At 41.6% G+C, this 25,395-nt stretch overlaps 1 protein-coding gene across 3 annotated transcripts in view; it reads left to right on the top strand.

Moving 5' to 3' along the window:
• BTBD9 (BTB domain containing 9) overlaps window positions 1-25,395 on the top strand; it is a 415,773-nt gene that overhangs the window by 328,368 nt on the left and 62,010 nt on the right. Inside the window, exon 10 of one of the 3 annotated variants that reach the window (XM_054698758.1) lies at window positions 11,761-12,113. The exons of the other annotated variants lie outside the window; for them this stretch is intronic. Within the exon in view, the coding sequence (XP_054554733.1) occupies window positions 11,761-11,848 (88 nt within the window). The 3' untranslated portion in view covers window positions 11,849-12,113. Of the gene's footprint in view, window positions 1-11,760; window positions 12,114-25,395 lie in introns of those variants that run through there. 3 annotated transcript variants of the gene reach the window in all.

The raw sequence follows: 25,395 nt of genomic DNA, 5'->3' as shown, positions 1-25,395 counted from the left end.
AGTTACAGCCTTAGTAAACTCTTCCAAAGTGTAGCAAGATTGAAAAATGGGACATTTAAACCTAGGCTATTTACTTTGCCTGCGATTTTCTGTGTCTTCTTTGCCATTGTTAGTGATAAAGTTGAGGAAAGCTTTCTTCCTGCCAGCTTTGTTTCTTAGCCTGACACTTAACATAATGAAAATCCCAGGTTGGTTTAGGAGGTCACTGCTAGCCTCATGGACTGGGGTTGTCTGTGGAGGGTTTAGGGGTCACTGATGTGATGCAATAGAAAGAAAGTGGGTTTTAAAGGAGGAAATGTCTTCACCACTGAGACTGCTGATGAGGAAGAGTTCATATCTAATGTCAAATTTGAGTTTTCAGGATGGAATTGCAGCTCTTGGCTGTCACAAAGATCCTGTACTGACGTGTAACTCTTTCTCGCAAGTCTCCACTGTGGTAACAGACAGGTTTGCTCCTTAGACCCTCTTCCCTGGAAGGTTGGAGAAGTGCTTGCTTGCTCCTTCTGGAAGTGTGAGCCAATTAATGGACTCGGGTTGTGTAATTGTCACTTTTAAAATGCTCAGTGGAGATTTTCATTTTCTCTTTTCATATTTAATTCCATTTTCCACACAACGTTTGACAGTAATGAAAAAAGCTAGTCATGTTCTTTCCTGTGTGTGTTTTTTTTTAAAGGGCAAACATTGGTATTAATTTTATCAGAGAGTTTTGGAACTTGAGCAATAAAAAACATGTACCTCTAAGAGGAATGGCAAAACATAAAAAAATGGAAAACTGATCAACTTCAAATAACACACACACGCAAAGGACTGTTTGATACTAGGCAGGCTGCATTAATGATGCGCTCTCAGAGTCTGCCCTCAGAAGGATCTATTAGACCTGACCTGGAGACGCCTGTTAATCAAACTGTGGTTTATGGCATCATGAAATAGCATGAATATATGAATATTTTGGAGTAGAAAAAGCAACATGGAGTCAGTCACTCATCCCTACACATCTAGAGAATATTCTTTTGTACTTGAGAAGAAAGTTTTGATGCAAAAATTTGTCAGTATGTTGGGAGTCATGTGGAAAGTCGATTTAGATGCTAAGTATGTGACCTGAGGTCTAAGTTCAGAGCTCTCAACAGGTTCTGTGGATCACTTTTGTAAAGGCTTTTCCCCACCCAGGACATTTGACAGGTAAGGGAGCAGGAAGGAAATGAAGTCCCCTTGGATAGCAAATAATCCAGAGGGGAAAGCTGAGAGATCTTTTTTCTCTTCCCTGCTTAACCTAGGAGCCATGTTATTCTGTGAGGGTAATAATTTTCTCATGCCTGTTATTTGGAAAAAAAAAATGAAACATACCTCAATAAAACTTTCCCAATGAACTGTGTGAGCAGACTTAAAAGGAACATAGTCAGAAAGATTTTTCTTTTATTATGGAAATATCTTTCACATGAATATTAAGTTGCAAACAACAAATATCAGTCAAGACCACCAGTAGTCCAGCCACCATAGTCTCTCTTCTCTGCTCCGTTCCTCTAACTACTCCACCCCACACACATGCTCTCTGCACCTTCTCTAAAGTTTATTCACTGTAGCCAGAGTGGCATTTTTCAAACACAACTCTGACATTACACCTGTTTTGAACCCTTTACTGGCTTCCCACAGCCCTCTGGAAAAAGCCCAGAATTCTTTACATGGGCAACAGTATCCATGCAGTCTGGCCTGCTCCTGACACATCCTGCTTCACTCTCCCTACTGTCCCTCCACATCCCTCTGGCTTCTCACATCCCACCACGCACCATGCTCTATCCTCCCACACAGGCTTTACACAGGCCATGGTCTCTGTTGAACCCTGACAGGCCCTTTGTCTAGATAGCCCCGATCATCCTTTGGTTCTCAGCTCAAAGCCACTTTCTCAGGAAAGTCTGCCCTGATCACCCACCTCAGTCAGGGCACTTGTTATTCCCTCTCACAGAGCCAAACTACTTTCCTTCACAGCTGACCGTGCAGTTTGAAATGATCACTTCTTTATCAGGGTTATTAAATTACTGTTGCTCATCCCCATTAGAATGGAAGCTCCATGAGAGCACAGATTTAATCTGTTTTACTCACTCTTATCCACAGTAGCCTGGCAAGGACCAGGCACTTATTTTGTTGTCTGAATGAATGAGTGGGTGCTCCACTCTGTCTTCTGCCATGCATACTGTTGGTTTTGCTTGTCCTGCTACTGTCTGGAGCTGTTGTCACCCCAGAGCTTAGTCAGGAAGTCTGTCCATCCTGGCTCAGATGCTATCCCATGGACCAGAGGAGATCTTGTGGGAGAGAATAAAAGTGCCTGATAATGTAGTCCTTATAGACTAGGAATATGATTATAGACTAGGAATATGTCTTCCCCACTTCTCTTTATTAATCCATTATTGATCCGTCATCCTTGATTCACTTACAGCCATATTCCACAGATTCAGTCATTGCCAGAGGTACAGTTTTCTCTGGTCTCCACTCCATCCTTGCCCCTCAAGTTAATGACTTGAATCCCTCGGTAACAGTTTATCACTTGAGATTGGTTACTGGCTGGAAGTCCATTACCTTTATTTTTAACCACTCTTAAAGTTTTTCTTTATGGAGGGGCCAAGTGCTTTAAAAACTGTTTGCCAGCTGTGCCCCTTTCACTTCAGAGATTGATTTGATTTAAAATCCCAAGTTTGTCAGGTTAATATCTTTCAATTGCTTCTCTGGATTTCAAAGTAAGAGGTTTTTTTTTTTTAAAAACAAAACCAAAAAAAAGGCCTGACCTTAATCTCTGGGAAGGAACTCTAACCACTTGCCAAAGTCTTCCATGTACCTCTCCTAGCAGGGTAGAGTCTGTCCAGCAGACTCTCCCTGAAACCCTGAAACTCAGTATCCTTCCATGGTTCCAGGATGTCTATAGGGAGTCCATCCCCAGCACTGTCCAGAAAGGGCTTAACAGGCACCCCATTTTATGATCAAGCCTTGACTAACCCCTTCCCTAAAATATAGGCATTGCCAGCAAAGCAGTGCAGACGTTCAAGGGGCCTCTGCTCAGAATCACATAACCCTAAGAGGCAAGCTGAGCACGTTGAGGCACCAGAATGACAGTTGTCATAGAAATTCACTTTTGAAATGAATTGTCATCCTGAGTTTTTGCACAGATATGTAGATAGATAGACAGACTAATAATTAATAAATGGTCAATATGCACATGCACAAAAGAGGAAGAAGACCCTGTCTGGTGAACAAAGGCAGCAGTGCAGTTTGGCAGTGTAGTTTGGCTCATACTTCCTTAAAGTGACCTGCCTCCATTTGTCAGTAGGTCCTAATGAAAACCTCCGTCTTGGTGATTATACCATGGTTAATGCTGACTCAGCTCTTTCCTAGGGTGCTAAGAAGTCTGTATTTTCTTCCTAGGTTTAAAAAAAATGAAAATAAATGTGTTCCTATGAGTTCAGGGGGCCAGAGTGCACCTAGAAGCAATTTTTCGTGCTAACGGGACACTCTTCTTTGACTCTCTGATTTATTTTCTTGGCTTCAGCTCTCTTTTCTATTCATGTTTTCCATGTAATATTGGCCTCTTCTAGAATGGCTTCTCAAACTCAGTTTGTCTCAAACTAAACTCCCATAAAGCAGTTCCCCTGCTTTGATATCCTGTATACTGTCAGTGGGAATGAAAACTTGTCTAGCACCTTTGGAAAACAGTATAGAGCTTTCCCAAAATATTAAAAATGTATCTACCATATAAAAAGATGCATTTGAGCTTACTATTGCTCTACAATGTAGCTGGGAAAACTGGTAATTTCCCAACCAAAGAAACCTATGAACCTTGTTTGTTTTGTTTTGTTTTTTTCTTATGTCATTGTCAATTTTTGGACAGCATTTGATTTCTCCTGTACTCCACATAGTTCTCCTGCCACCATAGCCCCCATCATACATAAACATAGTCCCTTGTGCGCTCCCTTCCCCTGTTTTGACCCTTTTCCCTCCTATATGCCTCAGATCTATGCTCAGCTTGCATGTTTTATCTTTCCTTAACCCTTTGTTTGGCTTATCTCTATTACTCATATAAGTGAAACTATGCACTATTTGTCTTTTTCCTTTTGACTTATTTCACTTAGCCTGAGCCCTTCCCGCCCTATCCATGTTGCTGCAAATGGCATAAATTTTTATTTTTTTGATCATTGAGTAGTATTTCATTGTGTGTCTATACCACATCTTCTTGATCCAGTCATCTGTTTTGGAGCATTTAGGTTGTTTCCATATCTTGGCTATTGTAAATAGTGCTACAATAAAAATAGGAATACAGGTTTCTTTTCAAATTAGTGTTTTTGGTCCTTTAGGTAGATTCCTAGGAGTAGAATCACTGGGTCATCTGGTAAATCCATTTTTAGTTTTGAGGAACTTCCACACAGCTTTCCAGAGTGGCTGGACAAGTAGACAAGTGCGCATTCCCACCAGCAGTGTAAGAGGGTTCCTTTTTCTCCACATCCTCACCAGCACTTGTAGTTACTGTTTGTTTGTTGTTTTTTTTTTTTTTTAATATAGGTCATTCTCACACTTGTGAGCTGGTATTTCATTATGGTTTTGATTTGTTTCCCTGATAATAACTGATGTTGAAGATTTTTTCATTGCCGTTTGCACTTTTTCTTTGAAGAAGTACCCATTTTTTGATTATTCACTTTTTGCTATTGAGTTGTATGAGCTCTTTGTAGATCTTCACTATCACTCCCTTATCAGATATATAGTGTGTAAATATTTTCTCCCAGTTCTCTTTGTTTTTGTTACTGTCTCCTTTGCTGTCCAGAAGCTTTTTAGTTTGACTTAGTCCCACCTGTTTATAGTCTTTTTTGTTTTCCTTGTTTTTGGAGACTACTCCTCAAAGATATTTCTGAAGTTCATGTCATAGTGTTTTGCCTATGTTTTCTTCTGTAAATTTTATGGTATCAGGTCTAACATCCAAGTCTTTCATCCATTTTGAGTTGATTTTTGTGTGTGGTGTGCGACAGTAGTTTAGCTTTATTCTTTTGCATGTTGCAGTCCAGTTTTCCCGGCATCATTGATTGAAGAGACTTCCCTTCATCCACTGTATATTCTTTGTTCCTCTGTTATAAATTAGTTGACCATATATGTGTGGTTTTATTTCTGGGCTTTCAATTAGGAGGAACCTATGAACTTTAAATTTGTATAACTTAAGTCACATAAAATACAAATCAGAAATAGACTCGCCTGTCAGAAGATATGATGAACACTATAGATTACAAAGAAATCTACTTATATTTTCATATGATTTCCTACATTGCGCTCACTACTACTCCCTCCACAGAATATTAATTTGTCCAGTCTACTAGCTGTATCATAATTTACACTTTAAAAGTTGGTTTTAAAAGTATAGCCCCTTCAACAGTGGTCAAGTCCAGAGTACCCACAGCTTCATCATTCAGGTTGTAGAGTATATTTGCCTCCTTTTTCCCCCATTTTCCTTCTTATATTGCCAACTTTAAAAAAAAATCATCACACTGTTCATTAGACCATTGATTAGACTGTTACCTTCTACCAAAAGAGATTTGCATATGGATTTTTTCTGTTTCAAGACAAGATCCATAAAGCATATTTTCACCATAGTTGACATTTTCTTTTCACAATCTCTTGAAATGAAACGTAACTAACTTTCACTATGGTGTGGTATCATAACTGTTTCTTATAAAGTTTTAAGTGTAGTTTCAGAGTGATGATCATCAGGAATTTTACACATTTACCAGCTGCTTTGGAGAGAGTTAGTGAGTACTTTTTCCTCATACACTTTCTACCTCTTTTTTTTTTTTAAGATTTATTTCATTTTATTTTTATTTATTTATTTGTTTGTTTGTTTGTTTGTTTATACAAGCACTGGGTACAGTCAGAAGTGCAGGACGGTGAGAGAATCCACCAGAGCCAGAGCGGGGAGCAGAGCAGGCAGAATGATGAAGTACACTGCTGAGGGGAGCAGCGGGCGGCAGGAGAGGTCTGCGCGCCATGTGGGACCCTCCTCTGGTGGCCGGGGAGCAGCCGGGGATCGAACCGGCTGCTGCAGAGGCTGCGGGCAGCTTCGCAACCCAGCGCTCAACCGCTGCGCCACAGGGGAGGCCCACTTTCTACCTCTTTATCCAAATTTCTACAATCTTGTGGAGCTCACATAGTAAACTTAAGGCATTCAAGAAGATGCTTGCTCCCTTAGCAGTGTGGCTTAGCAGTCTTGACCTGGAAGAAGGTATTAGTAGCCGTCTTGTCAGTCCTTCTACCTCTGTGCACAGTTACACACCAGACCCATCCCAGTGAACTCATGATTGTCCCCTGATAAAGAGAACACTGTGAATCTGCTTCCTCAGCTCCAGTGCTCGGATCTGCTAGTGTGTGCTTCTTACCTGGGAGTGATGCTCAAGCACAGGAGGGCAGTGCATGCTGGGACTGCTGCTGTTAGATGAAAGTAACTTGTGTATATTGTTCTTTTTGCCTTCCTAATTCTCTTGGGAGTTACTGAATTCTCTATAGGATTTGACAGTGGATATATAGGCTTTATAGCAATTCTGACTGCTAACGCTTTGAAATGTATCATCTTTTCTCTAGGGTATTCTATTGGAGGGGAAGGAGAAGCTCATGGAAGCTTGTTTGTTTCACATTTCTGAATCTTCTGGATTCACCATTCCTAATTAAAGTAAAAATCCAGATGTATGCTAATCTAATATTGAGTTCACAAGTTAAGCTAACAAGAGAATATGATTTCAAAGTTCATGTTCTCACAACACCCAGAGCCCCTCATAGCACAGCCTCTGCCTATACTATTACAAATGCATTCATTTTTTTCCTAGTCTGATTTTCAAGTTTATAACTTCGTATTGCATTAATAACATTCTTACTTTAATATTGATTAACTTGATAAATTTCTGAGGCAAAGGGCACATGGTAGTCTTCCATGCTGCGCGTTTATGAGGTTGGAACAACTGATGTTCTCAGGCACTGTTTTCTCTTTTGCCACTTCCTTAACTAAGATTATCATTCAGCTAATATTAAGTCATTGTCCTGCTAAAACCCCCAATTTTTGGTGGAACACAGACCCTTATTAATCCCCAAATGTGTTACTTAGCCACCCATTAACTTAGCAGACATACTTTGAGCCATTGTTCTAGGTCAGGCACTGCACTGGCATAGTCCCTCCTTTCGTGGGCTCATTAATTGAGCTTCCCCAAAGAGCCTGGGACAAGGAGGAGCTGAGAGGCCTTGATCCAAATGTAAATAGATGCATTTGTGGATTCTTACACACATAGCAGGACTAGCTGTTTGGGTGAATCATTGTCGATAACAGTGGTGGGTGCAAGCAGCATGCTAAATCTGGAAGCACACACTACGTAGAAGAGAGTAGGCTTAGCCTTGGTGGATAAATAAAGATCATTGCTCTCGCATCAGCCTGCTGGAGGGAAGTTCAAGTATGCCTCTGAGTGCAAAAATCTTCTCAGATGTTGGGATTGCAGCCTGCACACTCAGCCAGTCCACTTCTTTGTTACCTTGGTATTGGAAACAATTAACCTCAGCCAGAGGGAGGCTTAGCAAATTGAGCCTGTTTCGTTGTGGGCCTGTGCCTGTGCTCTGGCTGCCCTCTCTAATGATAAGATAAATGTGATGTTGGGTTTGTAATGAGCGCTGCAGTTTCTGTAAACTGTGTAATACCATATAATAAGCAGTAATTTTCCACTTATCCTTGATAACAGGAGGTTTTTGCTCGGCTTTTAGTGATAGCCAAAATGTGGGTGGATTTTTTCCCTCACCAATATGATAAATTTTCAGAGCCATCCTTTCTTCATAAGATAGATTGACAAGTTGTTTTCCAAGTGTGTCCAAAATGTGTAATGTCTAATCTTGCCTTTAAAAAGTCAAAGTCAAATAAAATGGTTCTGAAGTAGCCATTTATAATAAAATGACGATATACATTCTTAAGCTCGTTTTAGCTGTCTCCTGGCTGTGCTTTTCCTCAAGGGATTAGTAGCTTGGAGTCTTAGCCCAATAGCTTGGATGATAAAACTGCCAAGTCTCAAGTTATTGTTTTAAATTTCCTGTAAGAGATTATATCTTAAGTATAAAGTGAACTCGTCCTGGATGACTTGGTGCCCTTCCCTGAGAGAGGAAGAGGGTCATTATGCTGTGTACTCTCCTCCCGTGAGCCCTACACTGTCAAGATTGGATGGGGTACTTGATCTGCTTTTTTTTTTTTTTAATCACAGAGAAATACTTTTAGAAAAGAAATCGACACAAGCTCCACATTGTAACCCTCCCCACCTCTCTTTAAAGTCATCTCTTTACTTTTCCCTTGGTGCCCAGAACACTAAGATTCCATGTTTCTCTGTAACAAATTAAGATTGCTTTTTCATCAGACTGTCTCCCCCTTTGTGAGATATGGCTTACATTATCTATACATTCATTCATTCATTTCTGTAGGCCTCTAGGTAATCATGTACTCCTTTGAGATGGCTTGAGCAAGACCGTAACAGTGGATTTTGTGATACCAGAAAAGCCTTATGAATCATGATGATGGCAGGCATGATACAGCCATGATCACTGGGCACTGCCATTTATCTGTCACAGCACTGGTGTCCCTGCAGATTTCTTGCCTGGCACTTTAGTGTGTCTGACTTGCTAAAAACAGGATATCAGTGAACAGTGGCAACTGAAATGTAGAAGTTGCTTGAGCTGACCTCACATTTCAAAGATGACTGTGCCTTTTTGGCACAAAAGGTTGGATTTACTCATCAGAATGACAGCTTGATCCTCTCTCTGTGCAAAGCTCTGTGTGGGGTTATAAAGAAAAGAGATGATTGACCGCTTGCCTATAGTGTAGCTCAAAAACAACATACACGTCAAAAAAAGACTCTCTTATCAGCTAACTCTTCCCAAGTGTCACATGGTAAGCAAACTGAAGTCAATGATTGTTTGCTTCACCTGTCTACCTAAAAAATCCATCCAAGTCACAGAAGGACCAGTGTGCGGTAAGAAGAGAGTTTATTAGAACTAAAATGTAAGCGAGTCCCCCTTTACAAAGTCAGGCGCTTATCGGTTTGTGCTTGGGCAGAGACCAGGCTTCCTGTGGTCCCCAACATTTATAACATTGCTCAGAGAAAGTGCTTCTCACCCGCTAAGCACCTCCATACTCTCCTAGCCCTTTATTTCCCAGACCTGAATCCTGACTTACTATCTCAGTGGCTCTGGGACTTCAATTTCGGGAGCTATTGTTTTCCTCCTCCCACAGCACCTTCCATTGAAAAGGCCACTCTGCATGTGGAGCTGAATAAACTCTGCACATGAAATGCACTGACCCAGGTGGAAGCAGATTTTTAATCAAATACCATAGAACAACCCATTTTCTACCAAAATCCCTGGAGTCCTAGTATCACCGGTGCCCACATTTTTCAGTTGTTTACTGGGAATTGATTTCTAGCCCAGCATGTTGTCTTTGGGGGTTACTTAGATTGGTATAATTAAATGAGAATTTAAAGTTCTTATGATCCTTTTACTTAGGAATTTTTCATGGAGACAGATAGAACATTGTATATTCAGACAGCCATGACCTAAAATAAGGAGCTTCCTTTTAAAGCCTAAGTGATTTGCCCGATATTTTGATTCAGGTGTCACTGTTCAAATGCTTCTTTTAGTATGTTGGATCTTTAGACTCCCAGGTTAGAAATGACGTTGACATTACTGACCAGTATCATCCTTTGGAATTGTCTCGATCAAGTGATTTGTTAACTATACTACCACAGAAAAGCAAGAGGGTGGGGAAAGGAATAGCTGTGGAAAACTCAGTATTGTGTTTTCAGAGGACCTAAAATTTATACCAACGTTGCCAATTCCCGGTCCCCATTCTGTTTGGAAAAGGGAACTGAGGAGGAAAAGCACATAACAGAGAGGGCGTGGGGGAAGCAATGTAACAGCTGTTGTCTTTGTTACTCTTTCTTTTCTTTTCTTTTCTTGGTTTTTTTTTTTTTTTTGTCATCTTGTAAAGGCTTTATTTCTACTTCATCATCATCCTGTACATCTCTAAGATGGTCCTTTGTTTCAATTTGTTATCTTTACAACTTGTGTAATGTTTTTCCTTAAACAAGAAAATTTTGAGTAAACACTATACATCCAGTTAATTCTTCAACAATAGTTTTTAGATGCCATTGCTGTGTTAGCATCAATGCGGGAGGACAACAGTAAAAGTGCAGGAAGGGAAAAACATCTTAGAGCAAACTGCCAGCTCCCACAAAGGGAATGGTGAGACTGCATTAGTGTCTGTGCCTCACTAGCCCCTGCGCACCCCAAGAGAAGCTGCTCACATAGGGTGTGTGAATGAAGCAGCAAATTTTGTGAGCCCAGCTGAGGACACTGAGCATTTTCACAAATGCTGACTTGTATCCCTTCCGTTTTACCACATCTTGCTTGTCTACTGGGTTCATGCCTTTTTTACTACAAAAAGCTCACTGAATCAGGCAGCCAGACCCTCTGAAAAGTCCTTTAAAAATAAAAGCAAAGATCAGGGCCTCCCCAGGTGGCGCAGGCAATTGAGCGCAGCTCTGTGAAGCTGTCCGCAGCTTCTGCAGCGCCAGTTCGATCTCCGCTGGCCAGCGAGGGTCCCACATGGCTTGGCAGACCTCTCCTGTCTCGCCCGCTGCTCCCCTCAGCAGTGTATTTCGTCAGTCTGCCTGTTCTGCTCCCCCCTCTGTCTCTGATGATCCTCTCACCCTCCCACGCATCTGGCCTGTACCCCGGCTGTTGTATAAAAATAAATCTTTAAAAAAAAAACCGAAAAACCTCAAGGTTTTAAAAATAAATAAATAAATAAATAAATAAAAGCAAAGATCAAATGAAATTAAAGCACTCGAATTCAATGTGAAAATAAACCAAACCAAAAGGCAACTGTACAAATGCAACAGAGGCAGTTAGTACTAGGAGCCAGTGTATTCAGAATCCCTTAAATACACATCTTTAAAACACTTATATTTCATTGTTAATATTTCTTAAACGAGGCCACTTATCCTAGAAAACATCTAACTTCTTTCTGTTTTCTTGAGAAATGAGACTCCTGGCTCAGTGGTGAGGCTGCTCTTGCTACCTCCAGCCGAGCAACTTTCAGCGTCACTTTGCCCAAGGCATCTGTGGGTGGCACTGTATTTCAGTGTCAGTGGACTCTATGTGTGTTTTGTCTTCTGCATTTGAACATTCTGAGAAAAGATTCATGGACTTCCCCCAAAGAAATCCATGCAAAAAGGAGGGTGGAAACTAAGGGTCAAATGAATACCCATCTCTGAAAACCTTTGGATAAAGTAGACATTTGGATAAAAATAGGAAGTGTCAGGCACAGATGTCTTTGTTATTGTGTTATGCCTTTACCTGATTTCTGCTTGACATCCTGGGACCTTAGCCATCTGGTCTGGGGCCATTTACTACTAAGATGAGTGGGTCAGGCTCATCTGTGTCACTGACCTCTCCATCTTAAGCCTCGTAATGCAGTGACCTCAGTTGTTGCACTTCAGCCAGTGATGCTGGAGCCAAATGAGGTTCACATTGAAACCTGAGCCCTCCTCACCTAGCTCATATTTCAGAATCCTTTCTCTTTTTGCAACTGAATTAGCACATCAGTCCTCAAGGTTTGTTGTAAAAGATCAGAGTTGAGAAAACTCAGCCAGGCTCTTCTCTTTGCTTAGCCTTGCTTTAAGTCCCACTTCCCTGCTCTCAGGACTCCCTTTCTACCTGCAGGCAAATACAGTGTCTACCTGCAAGAAACCTATGCAGACCTTTATGCAATCCTTCAACCCATTTAAATGAAGTACCTATAATGCGGTAGGTAATGTGCCAGTCACAAATCTTCTTGACTACAGAACTCAAGCGCCCATAACAGAGGTGGATGCTTACATCGTGGCTGCCCCAGGCATCTGCCAAGAGTGTAAAGTGCTGGCATACAAATCTGCCTACCCAACACTTGACTGGTAGAGGAGCCCCACCCCTAAAGAAAGCACAAACCAGAGGATGAAATAACATGTTCATGGGTGAAAGTGAAAATCTTTGTCAGAATTGTTTGTATTTAATGCAAAAAAATTTCAATCTCAGCCTTTATACTAGCAATTTTCCTAAGTATCTTAAAATGCTTATGAGAATCTTGTCACCAGAAAGTAAAGTGCCCAGTATGGCACTCGATGTGCATGAAATAAAACAGACAAAATGAAAAAACCTTGGGCTAGAACTGAGGAGGCCTGGCTCTTGCCCATGGTTCTGTCACCAACTGGCCTGGCGTCCTTGGCAAGTCCTTGACTCCCTGTGAACCTCTACATCACAAGACACCATTCCTAAAATAAGGCTAGTGTTTATTGTTATGTTATCAATAAGAATGTATGATAGTTACAAAAAACATAAATCTCAAGCTTTTTCTCTCAAAACATCCTTCTAATAATTGTACACCATGGTTCTAGAGTCCTAGGACAGTGTGTTGGCGGGACAGATATACAGACACCAGTATACAGTATACTCTAATCATAAAATATGTATGTGAGCTTTTAGCTCTTACCTATGTGGTAGAGCCAACCCCCATTGCTGCTTTTTCTCTGTCTCCTTGGGCCCTGGAATCTTGTTACTAACTGTTCTGTACTTGGACCAAAACATCTACAAAGAGTTTCACCTCCAGACTAAAACTTACAACCTTAGGTATTCTTATTGGAAAGTAGAAAAATATAAATAAAATAACAAACTGAAAAATGCTAAATACCTTGAACTTCCTGAAGATGACAGCTGTAACATACACAGTTAAATTATATTTGAAAGAAATGCAGTCATGTAGAACAACACGTAGAGGTGCTGAAGCCAAAGGTTAGCTGGGTCAATATTCAAGAAGGGCCCCGAAGTTAGCCGTTCCCTTCTAAAGTCACTGAGCGCATACCTTATGACTGGAAGTCTTTCCTTATGAAATATTAACATCCATTAGATGTTGGGTGTGCAGTTAAAACGTCTTAACATTTATATTTTTAGCATGGACACAGTGATATCAGTTAAAATAATTAGCCCTTGCCTGTAATCTCAAAGCCTTATCTCTTTACTATTACTTTTTTAGAAGGCAGATGTTTTAAAACTGATTTGAAAATCAAATTTGCCCTTCAGTGATTTCATTTGGAAGAAACATAGAAGTAAACATTATGAAGAAGGCTTTTCAGTACATTATGCATGCAAATGTGGCAGCCGAATTCAGGTTCACAAGTGGAGGTGGATGACTGTTCCGGTTGAGAAAGGTTGAGTTGTTTAAATGAATATAAAGGTCATCGACCCTCAGAGTGTGCTCTTCTGTCATTTAGTAGCACAGCTATTGCTTCGTGTTAGACTCTACCTGCCAAAAGGTAAGAAATGAAAGGCTCAGGCAGCCAAAGCGAGGCCACATTAAGTGCAGTGCCTGTGTTTAAACAGTCTGCAGGGCACTTTTATCAAGCCCTTGCTCTCTGCCTAGCCCTGTGCTGTATGCAGCAGAACAGGGCTGGGATCTTTCGTGCTTTCCACTGCTACTGTTGAGAGTCTATAGACTACGGTCATAGAAATTACATATATGCTGCAAAGACCGATATATTTATGGGTTTGTCTCATGTGCCCTCCAGGGTCAGAGACTGTGTCTTATTCATCTCGGAATCACCAAAATTCAGCACACGACCTGACATGTGGTAGGAGCTTAAAAATGATTTCTGAACAAGTGAATGAATGAACTTATAAATGAGTGAGTGGTTTTATTTTGGGGGCGAGTGGTTTTATTTTGGTTTGCTTTAATAGAATTATAGCTTAGATTTGTCAGACGTAAAATGACTTATATAAAAATTGTCACTATGAATGAGCAGAAAAGGAGAGTTAAGCTAATCCAAGCCAAATTCTTGCTGTCCTAGAGATCAAAAACTTGAATTCTCTACAGGTCTGAGGAGAAGAGGTCTCCCACCAAGGAAGTATGTCCACACTGCCTAAAACCTGAATTAAAAACCCAGTTGACCCAGATCCTCAGTGTGTGGGTTCAAGGAGGGGATGATCCTGGGGGTAAGCCAAGCATTCCACAGAACTGCTTGCTGGCGGAGGCCTGGCTCAGCCTGAGCTATAGGAGGAAGCCTAGCCTCTTAAGTGATGCTAACCCTTGATCCAGAGAGACTCGTTTTAAAAGATCTCATTAAATGAACTGCAGTTTGAAAGTCCACTGACGTCAGGTCCCTTCTGGGAAGAACTTTATGCTATGCTACATCTCGTTTGTATTTTTTAATCTCTTTTCTGTTTAAGACTTTATTTACCTCAAATTTCTTGGGGAATGTAATGAAAACTTTTCCAGATTGTTCTCTAACTTCCACCTTCTTTTCCTGCTAGGATGATTCAGATGGGGCCAGAAGCCTGTTACAATTGACCTCAAATCCCCTCTCTGCTTAGCCCTTATAGCACTCCTCCATCTGGGTATATAAGACCACAGCCACAGTCTCTGCTGGTGTGAACTGCTGCAAAAGGCTCCCAGCATTCTCTTCATGCCTCTGGCTGAGCACCTTTGTGTCTCTGATTGCTGGAGTTTACAGAAGCCTTCTTTCTACAATATTTCAGCACCCTCTGCCCACAAGGCGCTGGGTCAATCATACATTCATATTCATTGTTCATTGTTCATTGAACTCTTTCCTGTGTCCTGGAAAGTGGGTTTTCAATATCATAGGCCTTCCTGGGATGCCTTTGGAGGAAAGTCTCTCAGCAGCCTATTACCAGACAAAGAAGTCAGATTTCACAAAAAAGTAAGACAGCTTATCTAGTTTTCTTAAGAGCTTAGTCATTCAGAAAAGAAAATGGGGTGGAGCTCATGCATGCATGACTGATCTGGAAGTGGAGGCTGTGCCAGCCCCACTCATGTGTCTTTGTATTTCTCAGAAGCTGGTGTGTGTAGACAGACATGAAGAAAAATAGCTCCTTGGTCATTTTAGGATTGGTAAATATTAGCTTTGAACTAGCACCAATGTTCTCCTCTTACCCCTGCCTGCAAAAAGACCCTCCATCCCCAAAGGACAGTGACAGCCTGTTGGGGAACCTACATGGCCAACTTCACGTTATGACCCAGTGTCTTCTTACAGAAGCCCTAAGTGAGCCATCACATGGACGCCTCAGAGTAAACACATCCTAACCTCTTCCTTCCTCACTCTCCCATGTAAGCAAATGCCTTTTTCTCTATTCACATCCATTCATTTCCCCAACCTAGTAATGTCTACTCATATTAACTCATTTCTTATGAGTTAGTAACTCATAATAACTCATTTGTCTAAATCAATTTACCTATGCTAAATCATTTACCAATGCTACTGTCCTCCCGTTGACTCTCAGCTGGTCTCTTCATAGTCACTCTCGAACCTCCATTCTCTCTTCTTTTCTGTCACTAGAGTTACAGTTATTAAACAGAGCTACCACACCTGACCTGTCCACCATCCAGATGCTTCAGCCTGACATGCAATATCTTAAAGTCTGACCCCAAACTTTATATCCCCCTCTTCCTGCTTCTGTATCTACCTTCTGCTTTCACTGCTGTAGGTTACTGCCTGTTCTCTGGATTGGTCTGTGCTCTCTCATCTTTGCGAAGTATCCATATGTCAATGATATTATCTGGAATGTTGGTCTTTACTGCTCATCCCCACCTCTTATCCCTACTCTCACTGTAGGTCATCCTTCATGCTCACTTCAATGTCACCTCCTGTAGGTATCCCATCCTGAACCCTCCACACTAAACTTGAAATAGGTAGAATCCCTAACTCAGTCTAAATGTGGGAAAGACCCGCTCTCCCTTGATCAGTCCTGAAACTGGACTCACATAGATCCCGATGGGGAAGGTAAGAATAGGGAGGGTAATATTATAGCCCTGGTTAAACAATGAAACTACTTCAAAGAGTTTAATTTAATTAAATGTAAATTTAATTTAATTGGTGGTGATGGAGAAACTAAATACAGTTTATTCATTCCTATATTCCTACCATATGATAAAAGATCAATACATGTTCCTAAATGAATGAACCAGGAGATCCCCTGGTTTCCTAATCTAGAATGTAAAAGTCACAATTGGAAATTGAAGAACTCATGGATAACTTAATCATTAAAAAGAAACTATGGAGCCCTAAAATTCCATGCGCGGGTATAGAACCAAGAGGAACGAAAACATATGTCCACATAAAAACACTTACATGAGAGTTCATACAGCATTATTCATAATAACCCCGAGTTGAAAGCATCTCAAATGTCTATCAGCTGGTGAAAAGTGAAACAAAATGGGGTCTATCCATTAACTCCCTTTTACTTTGCAATAAAAAGGAAAGAATTGCTGATACATGTACAATATGGGTGGACTTTGAAAACATTTTGTGAATGAAAGAAGCCAATCACAAGAAATTATTGTATGATCCATGTAGCTACAATATCCTGAGTTAAATGCAGGATTAGTAAGCAAATCATAGAAACAAAAAGCAGGCTGACGGTTTCCAAGGGCAGGATGATGTTGGGGAGAATGGGGACCAACACTGAAGGCATGGGGTTTCTCTTAGGTGAAAATGTTCTACATTTAATTGTGGTGATGGTCACACAATTCTCTGAATATACTAAAAACCATTGACTTGTACACTTGAGAAGAGTGAATTTCATCTAGTATGTGAGTTATATCATAGTAAAGCTGTCTCTGTGTGTGTGTGTGTGTGTGTATGTATGTGTGTGCGTGTTTTAAAAAGGTCTGTGGGATGTTCGCAGACTAGGGCTGAAACTACCCTAACATGGACTGTCTGTGTCAGGGACCAGCGACAGCTTGTGGGCAGAGGAGGACCCTTAGTTCATCTTGTTTTGTCAATACGAATATTCCAGGTTGTGACCTCGGCAGCTTTCAGTGCACAGAAATACCATGCTGTGATTGGCTGGTGTTCTTAGCTGTTGAGGGAGGTGAGACTAAAACTGCAGCAGAGACATAGCTTTTCTGTCCACTACATTTTCTCTTCCCTTTTCTTGCAATTCCTTTGAGAAGAAGAGATTTGGGTAACAGTTTCACTCTCCCTCCTCTCCTGTTTCCTGGTCCCCTCCTCCACCCCGCTTTTCCTGTTCTCATGACTGTCTCTCCTCAGAAGTCTTGTTAGTCCATGAATTACTTAATGCCTTAATGCATTTGTAATTTACATATTCAAATCCAGAGGTTTCATTCTGGGGCTTTTGGGTGAGAGGAAAGCAAAACACAGACCAGAGAGCCCTACCAACAGTAAAAAGGATGGTCTTATCCTCACATGTGGTTGGACCACAGCAGACTTCAGGAACCAGTGTGAGCATCAGGAGGTGGGTTCAGTGGTGCTGGGTTGATGAGTTGCTGGGCTCTTGATGGGCTATTCCTGCCTCTCCAACAGCCTTCTTGGTGTTGGCCACTATGTAAGCAGTTCGAGTGCCTACTATAAATGGAGTCTTAACACTGGCCTGGTAGTGGGTTCTTAAGTCAATAAAATTCAGATTATGAAATCAGAATGATCTTTGCTTCTAAATTATACTGAAGTAAGCATATTTAAATGCAGGAGTTAGAGACATTTGCATGAACTTGACCTGATTGAACAGCAGCCCTCATAAGTAGCTCTTTTGATATGAAAACAATCTAATCCTGAAGCCACAGAGCTACATGTGAGATGTTAATTCTGCACCGACATCTTCAAGGTCTCTCATGGTACTTGGCCTTTAAGTAGCATGTCTGTATTATCCCACATAATGCATTTTTGCTACCAATTATTGTCTGACCTAACTCAGTGCCGGTAATTCAATTTAATTCTTTGATGGCATCATAAAATATTGATAGCAAAGTTGATAACAACAGAGTGAGAATGGAAACAAGTACCATTTTATTAATCCAAGTGAAGTCATAGCAAATATATTTGATTTCTCCTGATTCCATAATAATTGTCACTATTGTTGATTGATGCAACAAATAATAACTGAACACCTACTAAGTATTAGACAATGAACAATGCAGACAGGATCATCAGATTTACATCCTAGTGGAAGGAAAATGAACAATAACAGACAAATAAGAAACTTCCAGCTACTGATCAGTGCTATGAAGGAAATGAAACAAGGTAGAATATAGACATTGGCAAGGCTATGGTACTCAGTATCAGTTACTTTTAGTTTAGAGAGACATGTCTGAGAAAGTGACATTTGAGCTGAGTTGAGTGATAGGAAACCAGCCTTACAAAAAACTTGGAGAAAGGGAAGTTGGGTAGGATTAAGGCTGTGAAGGGGAAGGAACTTGATAGGTACAGAAAAGAAAGATGACTAGTGTGCAGAAGCTTGGTGAAGAAGCCAGACAGTGATATAGGATGAAATGGAGATGCCAGTATATGTCAGGTTGTATAGCACCATTAAGTCTTGGTAAGGAGTGTGAATTTAATATAAGAGCAACAGAGAATTATTGGAGGGTTTTATGCAAGGGGTTCCTATGAGAAGGTCACTACTTGCTGTATGGACAATGAATTGGAGGGAGGTAAATATAGAATGGGAAACCAATAAAGAGATTGTTGCTATAATCCAAGTAAGAGTGATGGGAATTTCAAGTAGGGTGCTGACAGTGTAGATGGGGAGAAGTGGTTGGTTGTAGAAAATACATTGCTGATGGGCTGGAATGGGGGCCAGAGTAGGAAATGGGGGAGAGCAAGAAACAGGGCTTCTGGCTCTGTCCTTGATCCTGGACATTTCAACATTTTTGCCATTTTTATCAGTGCCCTGAAAGAAGACAGACAGCAGCTCTTAGGTTTCTAGATGAAACAAAGCTAGGAGGGATGACTACTGACTCATGTGATAGATGACAGACATGAGATTCAGAATGATCTCTCCAGCCTCTAATGTGGGACCAAGCCAACAGGATGGGACTTAATGGGGATAAATGTGATGCCCTCCATTTAGGTTCAGAAAATCAATTGTACAAGTAGAGTGTGGAGGCAGTCAAGCCTGAGAGAAGTTTATGTGAAAAAGAGCTGTGGTTTTAGTTGGCCACGAGCTCCGTATGAGGTAATAGTAAGAGAGAGGCTGCTCCAGGCCTCAGGCAGTCTTAGTCTGACCGCCTGGGAGTGCCCCTGTGCCCATGTCATCTTCCTGTTGTGGTCTGTGTCCCTGCAAAGAGCCACATTGAAAGTGACCAGAAGTTGAAGGTTCTGGAAGCTGTTTGAAAGAACTAGGGATAAAACAAGAGCCAGGTAAGGCAATACCAGGCAAGTTTTGTGACGTTGCACTAAATAAGTTTTTTATTCATTTCTTCAGTACATATTCAGTGAGCATCTACTCTGTGCCAGTTACTTTAAAAAGAAAAAATCTCAGAACTGATGGTGCTTATTTATATAAATAAATAAGTGTTATAAAGCATTCCAGATGCAACTGTAGAAGGCTGCATGAGTAAAGTGGGGATGCAGTGAGGGAAGTGACCGTTTTGCCTGAGGTGTCTTGGTGGAAGCACCTTATGCTGAACCTTGAGAAATGAGTGGGTGCTGGCTGCAGTACCACCTGGTGCAGGGAAAGGCACCTGGGGGTGTTCATGCAGAAGGAACAGTGTATGCAGAAGCATGTGTGAAATTGCTTGTGCACTTGGGTAACATGATTTAACATGACAGAAAGCAGAGCAGGAGGCACAAGGATGGCACATTCTTGGTTCAAGGGAGAGGAGAATTTATCTTACGTTGTGCCCTGGCCACTTCTGAAGTTCAGTGTACCAACATAGAACAAACTGGAGAGAAACTCAAGGGACAAACTGGACCAGCTGGAAATCCCTGGATGCCATCTCAGGGAGTTTAACATTATTCTTCAGGCAGAAGAGAGGGGCAATAGAGCTGTGCTTTGTTCAGGTAGGTTGTTCTTACCACAGCAAATAGAATGGATTGGTTGTGAAAGAGACTGGAGACGAGAAAACCAAGGGTTGACATAGAGGTGATGTGAGGCTAAACCAAAGCCATAGCAGTTGGCACAGAAAGTATTATGAGTGAGAAGCTGCAGTGGGATGCCCCCCTTCAGATAAGACAGGAAAAACCCTTTATAACTCTGTGCTTTCATACCCCAGGGCAGGTAAGAGGGCAGAGGTGGGGCAACCAGTCAGCAGGCTGGACTGCTAGGGGCACAACAGTCAGAGGCAGAAGAGTTTTATCTGATGAAGGTGCCACACATCAGTCTCAAAATACCACTTTTGACAGAACCCACTTATCTCAGGTCTGCCTGCTAGTCACAGACGAGGTGCCTGAGTCTCCAGGTGGAGAGACAGCCAGCCCCACTGGGCTGCCTTCTTCGTTACACTCTCACAGCTCCATCAGCAGGAGGAGCTACAGGCACAAAGGGCAGTGATCTCTCATCTTTTCATAGACTGGAAACTGACTGCAGTTGTCTTTTTGGCCTCTTCTGACATACTCTTGAACCTGTCCATCTACAGCTAACTCAGCCTGACGCTGAGGCCAGCCAGCCCTCCATCTCAGTTGCCTTCTGCTGTGGATCGTTCCCTCCTGCCCTCCAGAGCAGAGGGGTCACAATGACAGTGGCTGCTGTGTGTCAAGGGCTCATCGCATTCAGCCAGGTATCACTCTGTGTGGCTCTTTATTCTCTGGCTGTTTATAAGAGGCTCATTCTTTAGCCTTTCAAGAATCTTTGCATTAGAAATACAAGAAATTTGAAGCCAGAGAGAAAAATGTAAGCTGTGAACCACATTAATGAATATGTGCCCTAAAACAACACTAAGTGATAACACTAATGAGTAGAACCAGGACTTCAAAGCACAACTCCCCCAGAGTGTTCTCATTTGGAGAGCTATCGGGATCCCAGAACTCTTGAAAAACTTAAAGAAAGGAAGTGCCTTTCTTTACCCGCCTCTCTCGAGGTTGTCCTGCTTCTCCTTTCAGCACAGCATTTGTTTCCCTATTAAGTGACTCTGCACTGGGGGCTGGAGGCACACGTTGGAAGTAAAAGCCACTCCAGGACACACTTGTTAACTGGTAACCCTCACACTGCCCAAATGTCTGCTTGTCTCAGCTGTGAAATCCTGGGTCAAATTGTGTTATAAAGTCGATTGCTTCCAAAGCAGCCCTGCTGTCCTCAGGTCTTTGTTTTATTCAAGGCTGCTCTGTCAGCGGTGGGCTCTCCTTTGATGGGCCACAGCAGTGTTTTTCATGCCTAACTAGTGTTTTAATGTTTGTGAGATACTGTGGCTAATTGGATCCCCATGGTACCATAAATGGCTTTAGAAGCCTGATGTCAGGGGAAGTAACTCTGTTATTGTGTGTGTGTGTCCTTTTGTGCATGGGTGTGTAAACATGTGCCTTCACAACTGAGCAAGCACCTTAAGATGTTAGTGTTCTTTGGCCCAGATTTCAGGTTTGACAGTTGTGAATACTTGTTTTCTTGAAGTCAAAAATTTGGCTTTCCTCTTGTTCCTCTCAAACGCTTTTGTTGTGGGTTATTCTGGGATCAGTCAGAACTTCCCAGCCAGACTCCTCTTGACCACACATCATGTCTGATTCACATCTTATCTAGTCCACACTCACAGATCTGTGATGAGCCTCCACCATCCTGCTGGCTGCTTTGTGCCACCCAGTGTATATAGACTTTCCTTTTGAAAGTTTGCAGCAGCAGCAAACCTCTCTACTCTCTCATCTCTGTAGCACTCTGCTCAGTTACTGTGAAAGCTTCTGAATATTCAAGTAACCCATTGCTATGTAAGTCAGTAGCCTCTCAATCATTCCTTGTAACCTGAGCAAGCCTAACGAACATTCCTATTGATGGAGTCCAGAGAGGACATGTTAGGGCAGGTGTTGATAGCAGGGCACAGGTAGGGGGTAGTAATAGCTAAGTACTTTGAGGCAAGACAGATGAGTGTCTCTTAGGATTTTGGATACCTGAGCATTAGAGGAGCTAATCCACCTCAGGCCTTCAATAGCCTTGCAGTCACTTCCAACCTGTGAACTGTGCCTGCTCACCGAGAGCGCTAGTGCTGTTTTTCTTCTCTATTTATGAATGTATGATGTCTGTGTGAAATGAGCTGGTGCACATGGCACTAATCTCTGGCGGTGAACTCTGTATACATGTAAGATATCAGTAGGTCTCCAACTAGATTGTAAGCTCCTAGAAGTACAAGGTTGTTCCTGATGCTTCTTTGCACTCTCAGAGATAGTTGCTAATCTCAAGCTCAAGTTAGCCTCCTGTGTTATTCTCTCTCATAGCACTGTGTTCTTGTTTTCCTCTACCACACCTGTCACAATTTATAATTTTATGTCATTTGTAATTTTTTCTAGGCTTTAAGTTCCATGAAAGTAGGGACCCTCTTTGCTCTGTTCATATCTACATTCCTGGCACCCATGTAATGCCTAGCACATGACTTTTTTTTTTTTTAGTTACTAAAAGAATGGCTCCCTAGGAAGACATCAGTAAGTTTAGGAACAGAAGATGTCTCTGTTCCCCTAAATCTTACCAACTGGGGAAGTCCTTGGCCTTCACCTTCAGGTTCTGTTGGGCTAGCTTCCTAATGTACCCTGAGCATTCTGCCTCTTCCCATTACCTCTGAATTTGGCTGCTGGTGACTTGATTCAAATGAGTCTCAGGTCCTGTAGGATACATTACAGGGTAGGAAGTGGCAGCAACCTTAGCTGATTTGCTCTTGTTCCATTTGCTCATGCTGTTACGAGAGAAGAAGGGATGGATGGCTTTGGGGCCCCAGGTATGGAGGCATAGGTAAGTGGCATCTGACCAAGCATGTAGAAACAAATGCAAAGGCTGCTCTGGGCACCCCCCATGGAGAAAGTATGGTCTTTCATATCCTCCTGTCCCTGGTGGTGATGCGTGCCCCTTTTATCAGGGAAATCATTAGGACATACAGCGCCATGTACCAGCCAGAGTGGCATCAGAAGTTAGTGACTTTAAATTAAATGTGGCTTTCTGACCCACATTAATGGATTTACCCTAAGCAAATTGTAGAATTGCAGCATCACATTTCATTATTACCTTGAAATTACAATTTCATTCCGAATGACCAAGTCTTGTAAGTAGTATAAGCACCGCTGACACACATACTCTGAAACAAGCTCCAGATTAAACTGCAGGTTTGTAATGGGTGATACTTGGATAACTCTGATTAAACATATAAATCACGTCTAATGCTATACATCTGAAACTTATATAACATTATAAACAAATGATACATCAATAAAACTTATTTAAAATTAAATAAATTACAAACATTGGAAATGGGGGGGAAAGTTGGCTCTGTACTTGAAGCAGCTACATACTGGTTTTGGGCTCAATAAGGATCATTCTCTCTCCCCAGATCTTGATCTTAAGCTTTTTCTACTACATTTCTACCTTTCTTTTATGGCACTTCTGTACCCCTCTTCGGATCTCCAGGAGACAGTGTGTTCATTTCTGCTGCTTACCTTTGGTGTATACTTTGCATGGCAATTTCTAAAAGCCTTTGTGCCAGTTTTTAAGGGTTTGTTTTTTGTTTTTGTTGTTTTCATCCAACATTGGGTTTGACCCAAAGATCTGCTTCCCATAAGCAGTGACACTGGATTTTTGATAATCCTTTTCTTTCTCATTATGAGATGGCCCTTGTCCAGAAGACTGGTCATGGCCATATGCAAGATTAGGAATATTGCTCAGAAGACCAGGAACTTGCTGTAAGAGACAGGCAGAAAGATCCATCCAAGAAATGTCTATATAGAAAAAGAGGTTATAAAGGCCTTGAGACTCAAATAAATCTTATTACTAAGTTATTCATACCTCAGAATTGTAAAGAATTCCCAGCCACTCCAAAAGACTTTAGGAAGACCAAGACAAGAATTTGTGATGCAAGATGAGAAACTGGGAACACGGGGGAAGAAGTGGGAGCTGGGTATACACAGCTTAAAAAGATAAAAAGAGGGGCCTTCCCAGTGGCCTCGGGGTTAAAGTCTCAGCACTACCACGGCGTAGGTCAAAGTGACCTGAGTTCAATCCCCGGCTAGTCGGCAGACCTCTCCTGTCTTGCCCACTGCTCCCCTCAGCAGTGTATTTCAGTAGATCTGCCTCTACTGCTCCCCACTCTGTCTCTGGTGAATCCACTCACTCCCTGCACCTCTGGCCTATACCCCAGTTCTTCTATGCAAAATATAAATAAAATAATAAATGAAAATCTTACAATAAAGGAATAATTCTTTTTAAAAGAAAATAGAGAAGAAAATAACAAAAACAAAGGAAAGACCTAGGAATGTGTGAAGAATTGGGTAAGAAGAGAGATGACTAAATATCTAAGTTCATAACCCTTGTGCAAGAATACCTTCCCTGCTTATAACTGTGATCATTTATTTGTCATTACAGTTTAGTGGAATCACTGAACTGTTAGAATGCTTTAAAATTATCATCTAAAAATCTTCCTCCAAACTCAGGATTAGAACTTTATTTCTGCTGGCTTTCCCACATCACATTTATTGGGGGGGGGGGGCGGGGGGCTAGGTAAAGAATAAGAAAGTAGTGGGAGGAAAGTTTGAATGGGGTGCCAGGAAGAATACATGTCGACACATACCTGCTTACATGTATGTAAGAAGTACATCTTTGATATATGTTTTCTGCTTTACATTTAATATATGTGGGTTTCCCTGTTTGTGAAAGACAGAGGTGAGTGTTATATGTTCAACTAGAACTATTGAACATTCATGGGGCTCCCCCAGGATGATATATCTCATTTTGTGCATTATTAAAGTCAGGGTGCTTTTGGTAAATAAATAAACAGAATTATTAATGCTAATTTAGTCCTTCACCCATGTGATTTAATAGCATTTTTATTAATACTTTTAAGCATTGTATTTCAGTGGCTGCAAATCTTATATTTCAGTGTCAAATGTATCTGAGTCATGGTAAGTGCCTAGTCCAGTCTCTTACCTTCTCTGATTTTCATTTCTTCTTCTTCCAGCCCCTCCCTATACCATAGGGATATTTGGAAGGTAAATGAGATCGTGTCTCTGACAGTACTGTCAGAGATCGTGTCTCTGACAGTACTGCTGGCCTTTAGGGCAGTCTGCAGTATTGCTATTAGGTCATTATTGTTCTCTTCCAAATTGCATCCACGTAATGCTTGTGGCGCCCATGGTCTAGCTGGACTTTCACTGGCAAATTATTTAAATGTGGTGGCTCATCTTGGGCTGTGCTCAGGGATCACCATGACATTGTGGGGGCAGGAATTTAGTGGTGCTCTCGGCCTGTGTGTCTATATAATGGGGTGTGGGATTTCAGAGATGGAAGCAAAGAGGGTGGCGGTAGCTTCGTGGGATGGGGGGTGGATCTTGGACAGGGAGGCTTTGGGACTGGTTGATTGCGGGAAGGCAGGTGCTGATTTACCTGTTTGCCAGTTTA

This window comes from Talpa occidentalis, unplaced genomic scaffold (genome assembly GCF_014898055.3).
Source record: "Talpa occidentalis isolate TD23 unplaced genomic scaffold, MPIMG_talOcc4v2.1 talOcc4.2, whole genome shotgun sequence".
In the NCBI taxonomy this organism is placed as follows: Eukaryota; Metazoa; Chordata; class Mammalia; order Eulipotyphla; family Talpidae; genus Talpa; species Talpa occidentalis.
Note: the sequence above shows the minus strand (reverse complement) of the source record. Positions and strands in the feature narration are given on the sequence as shown.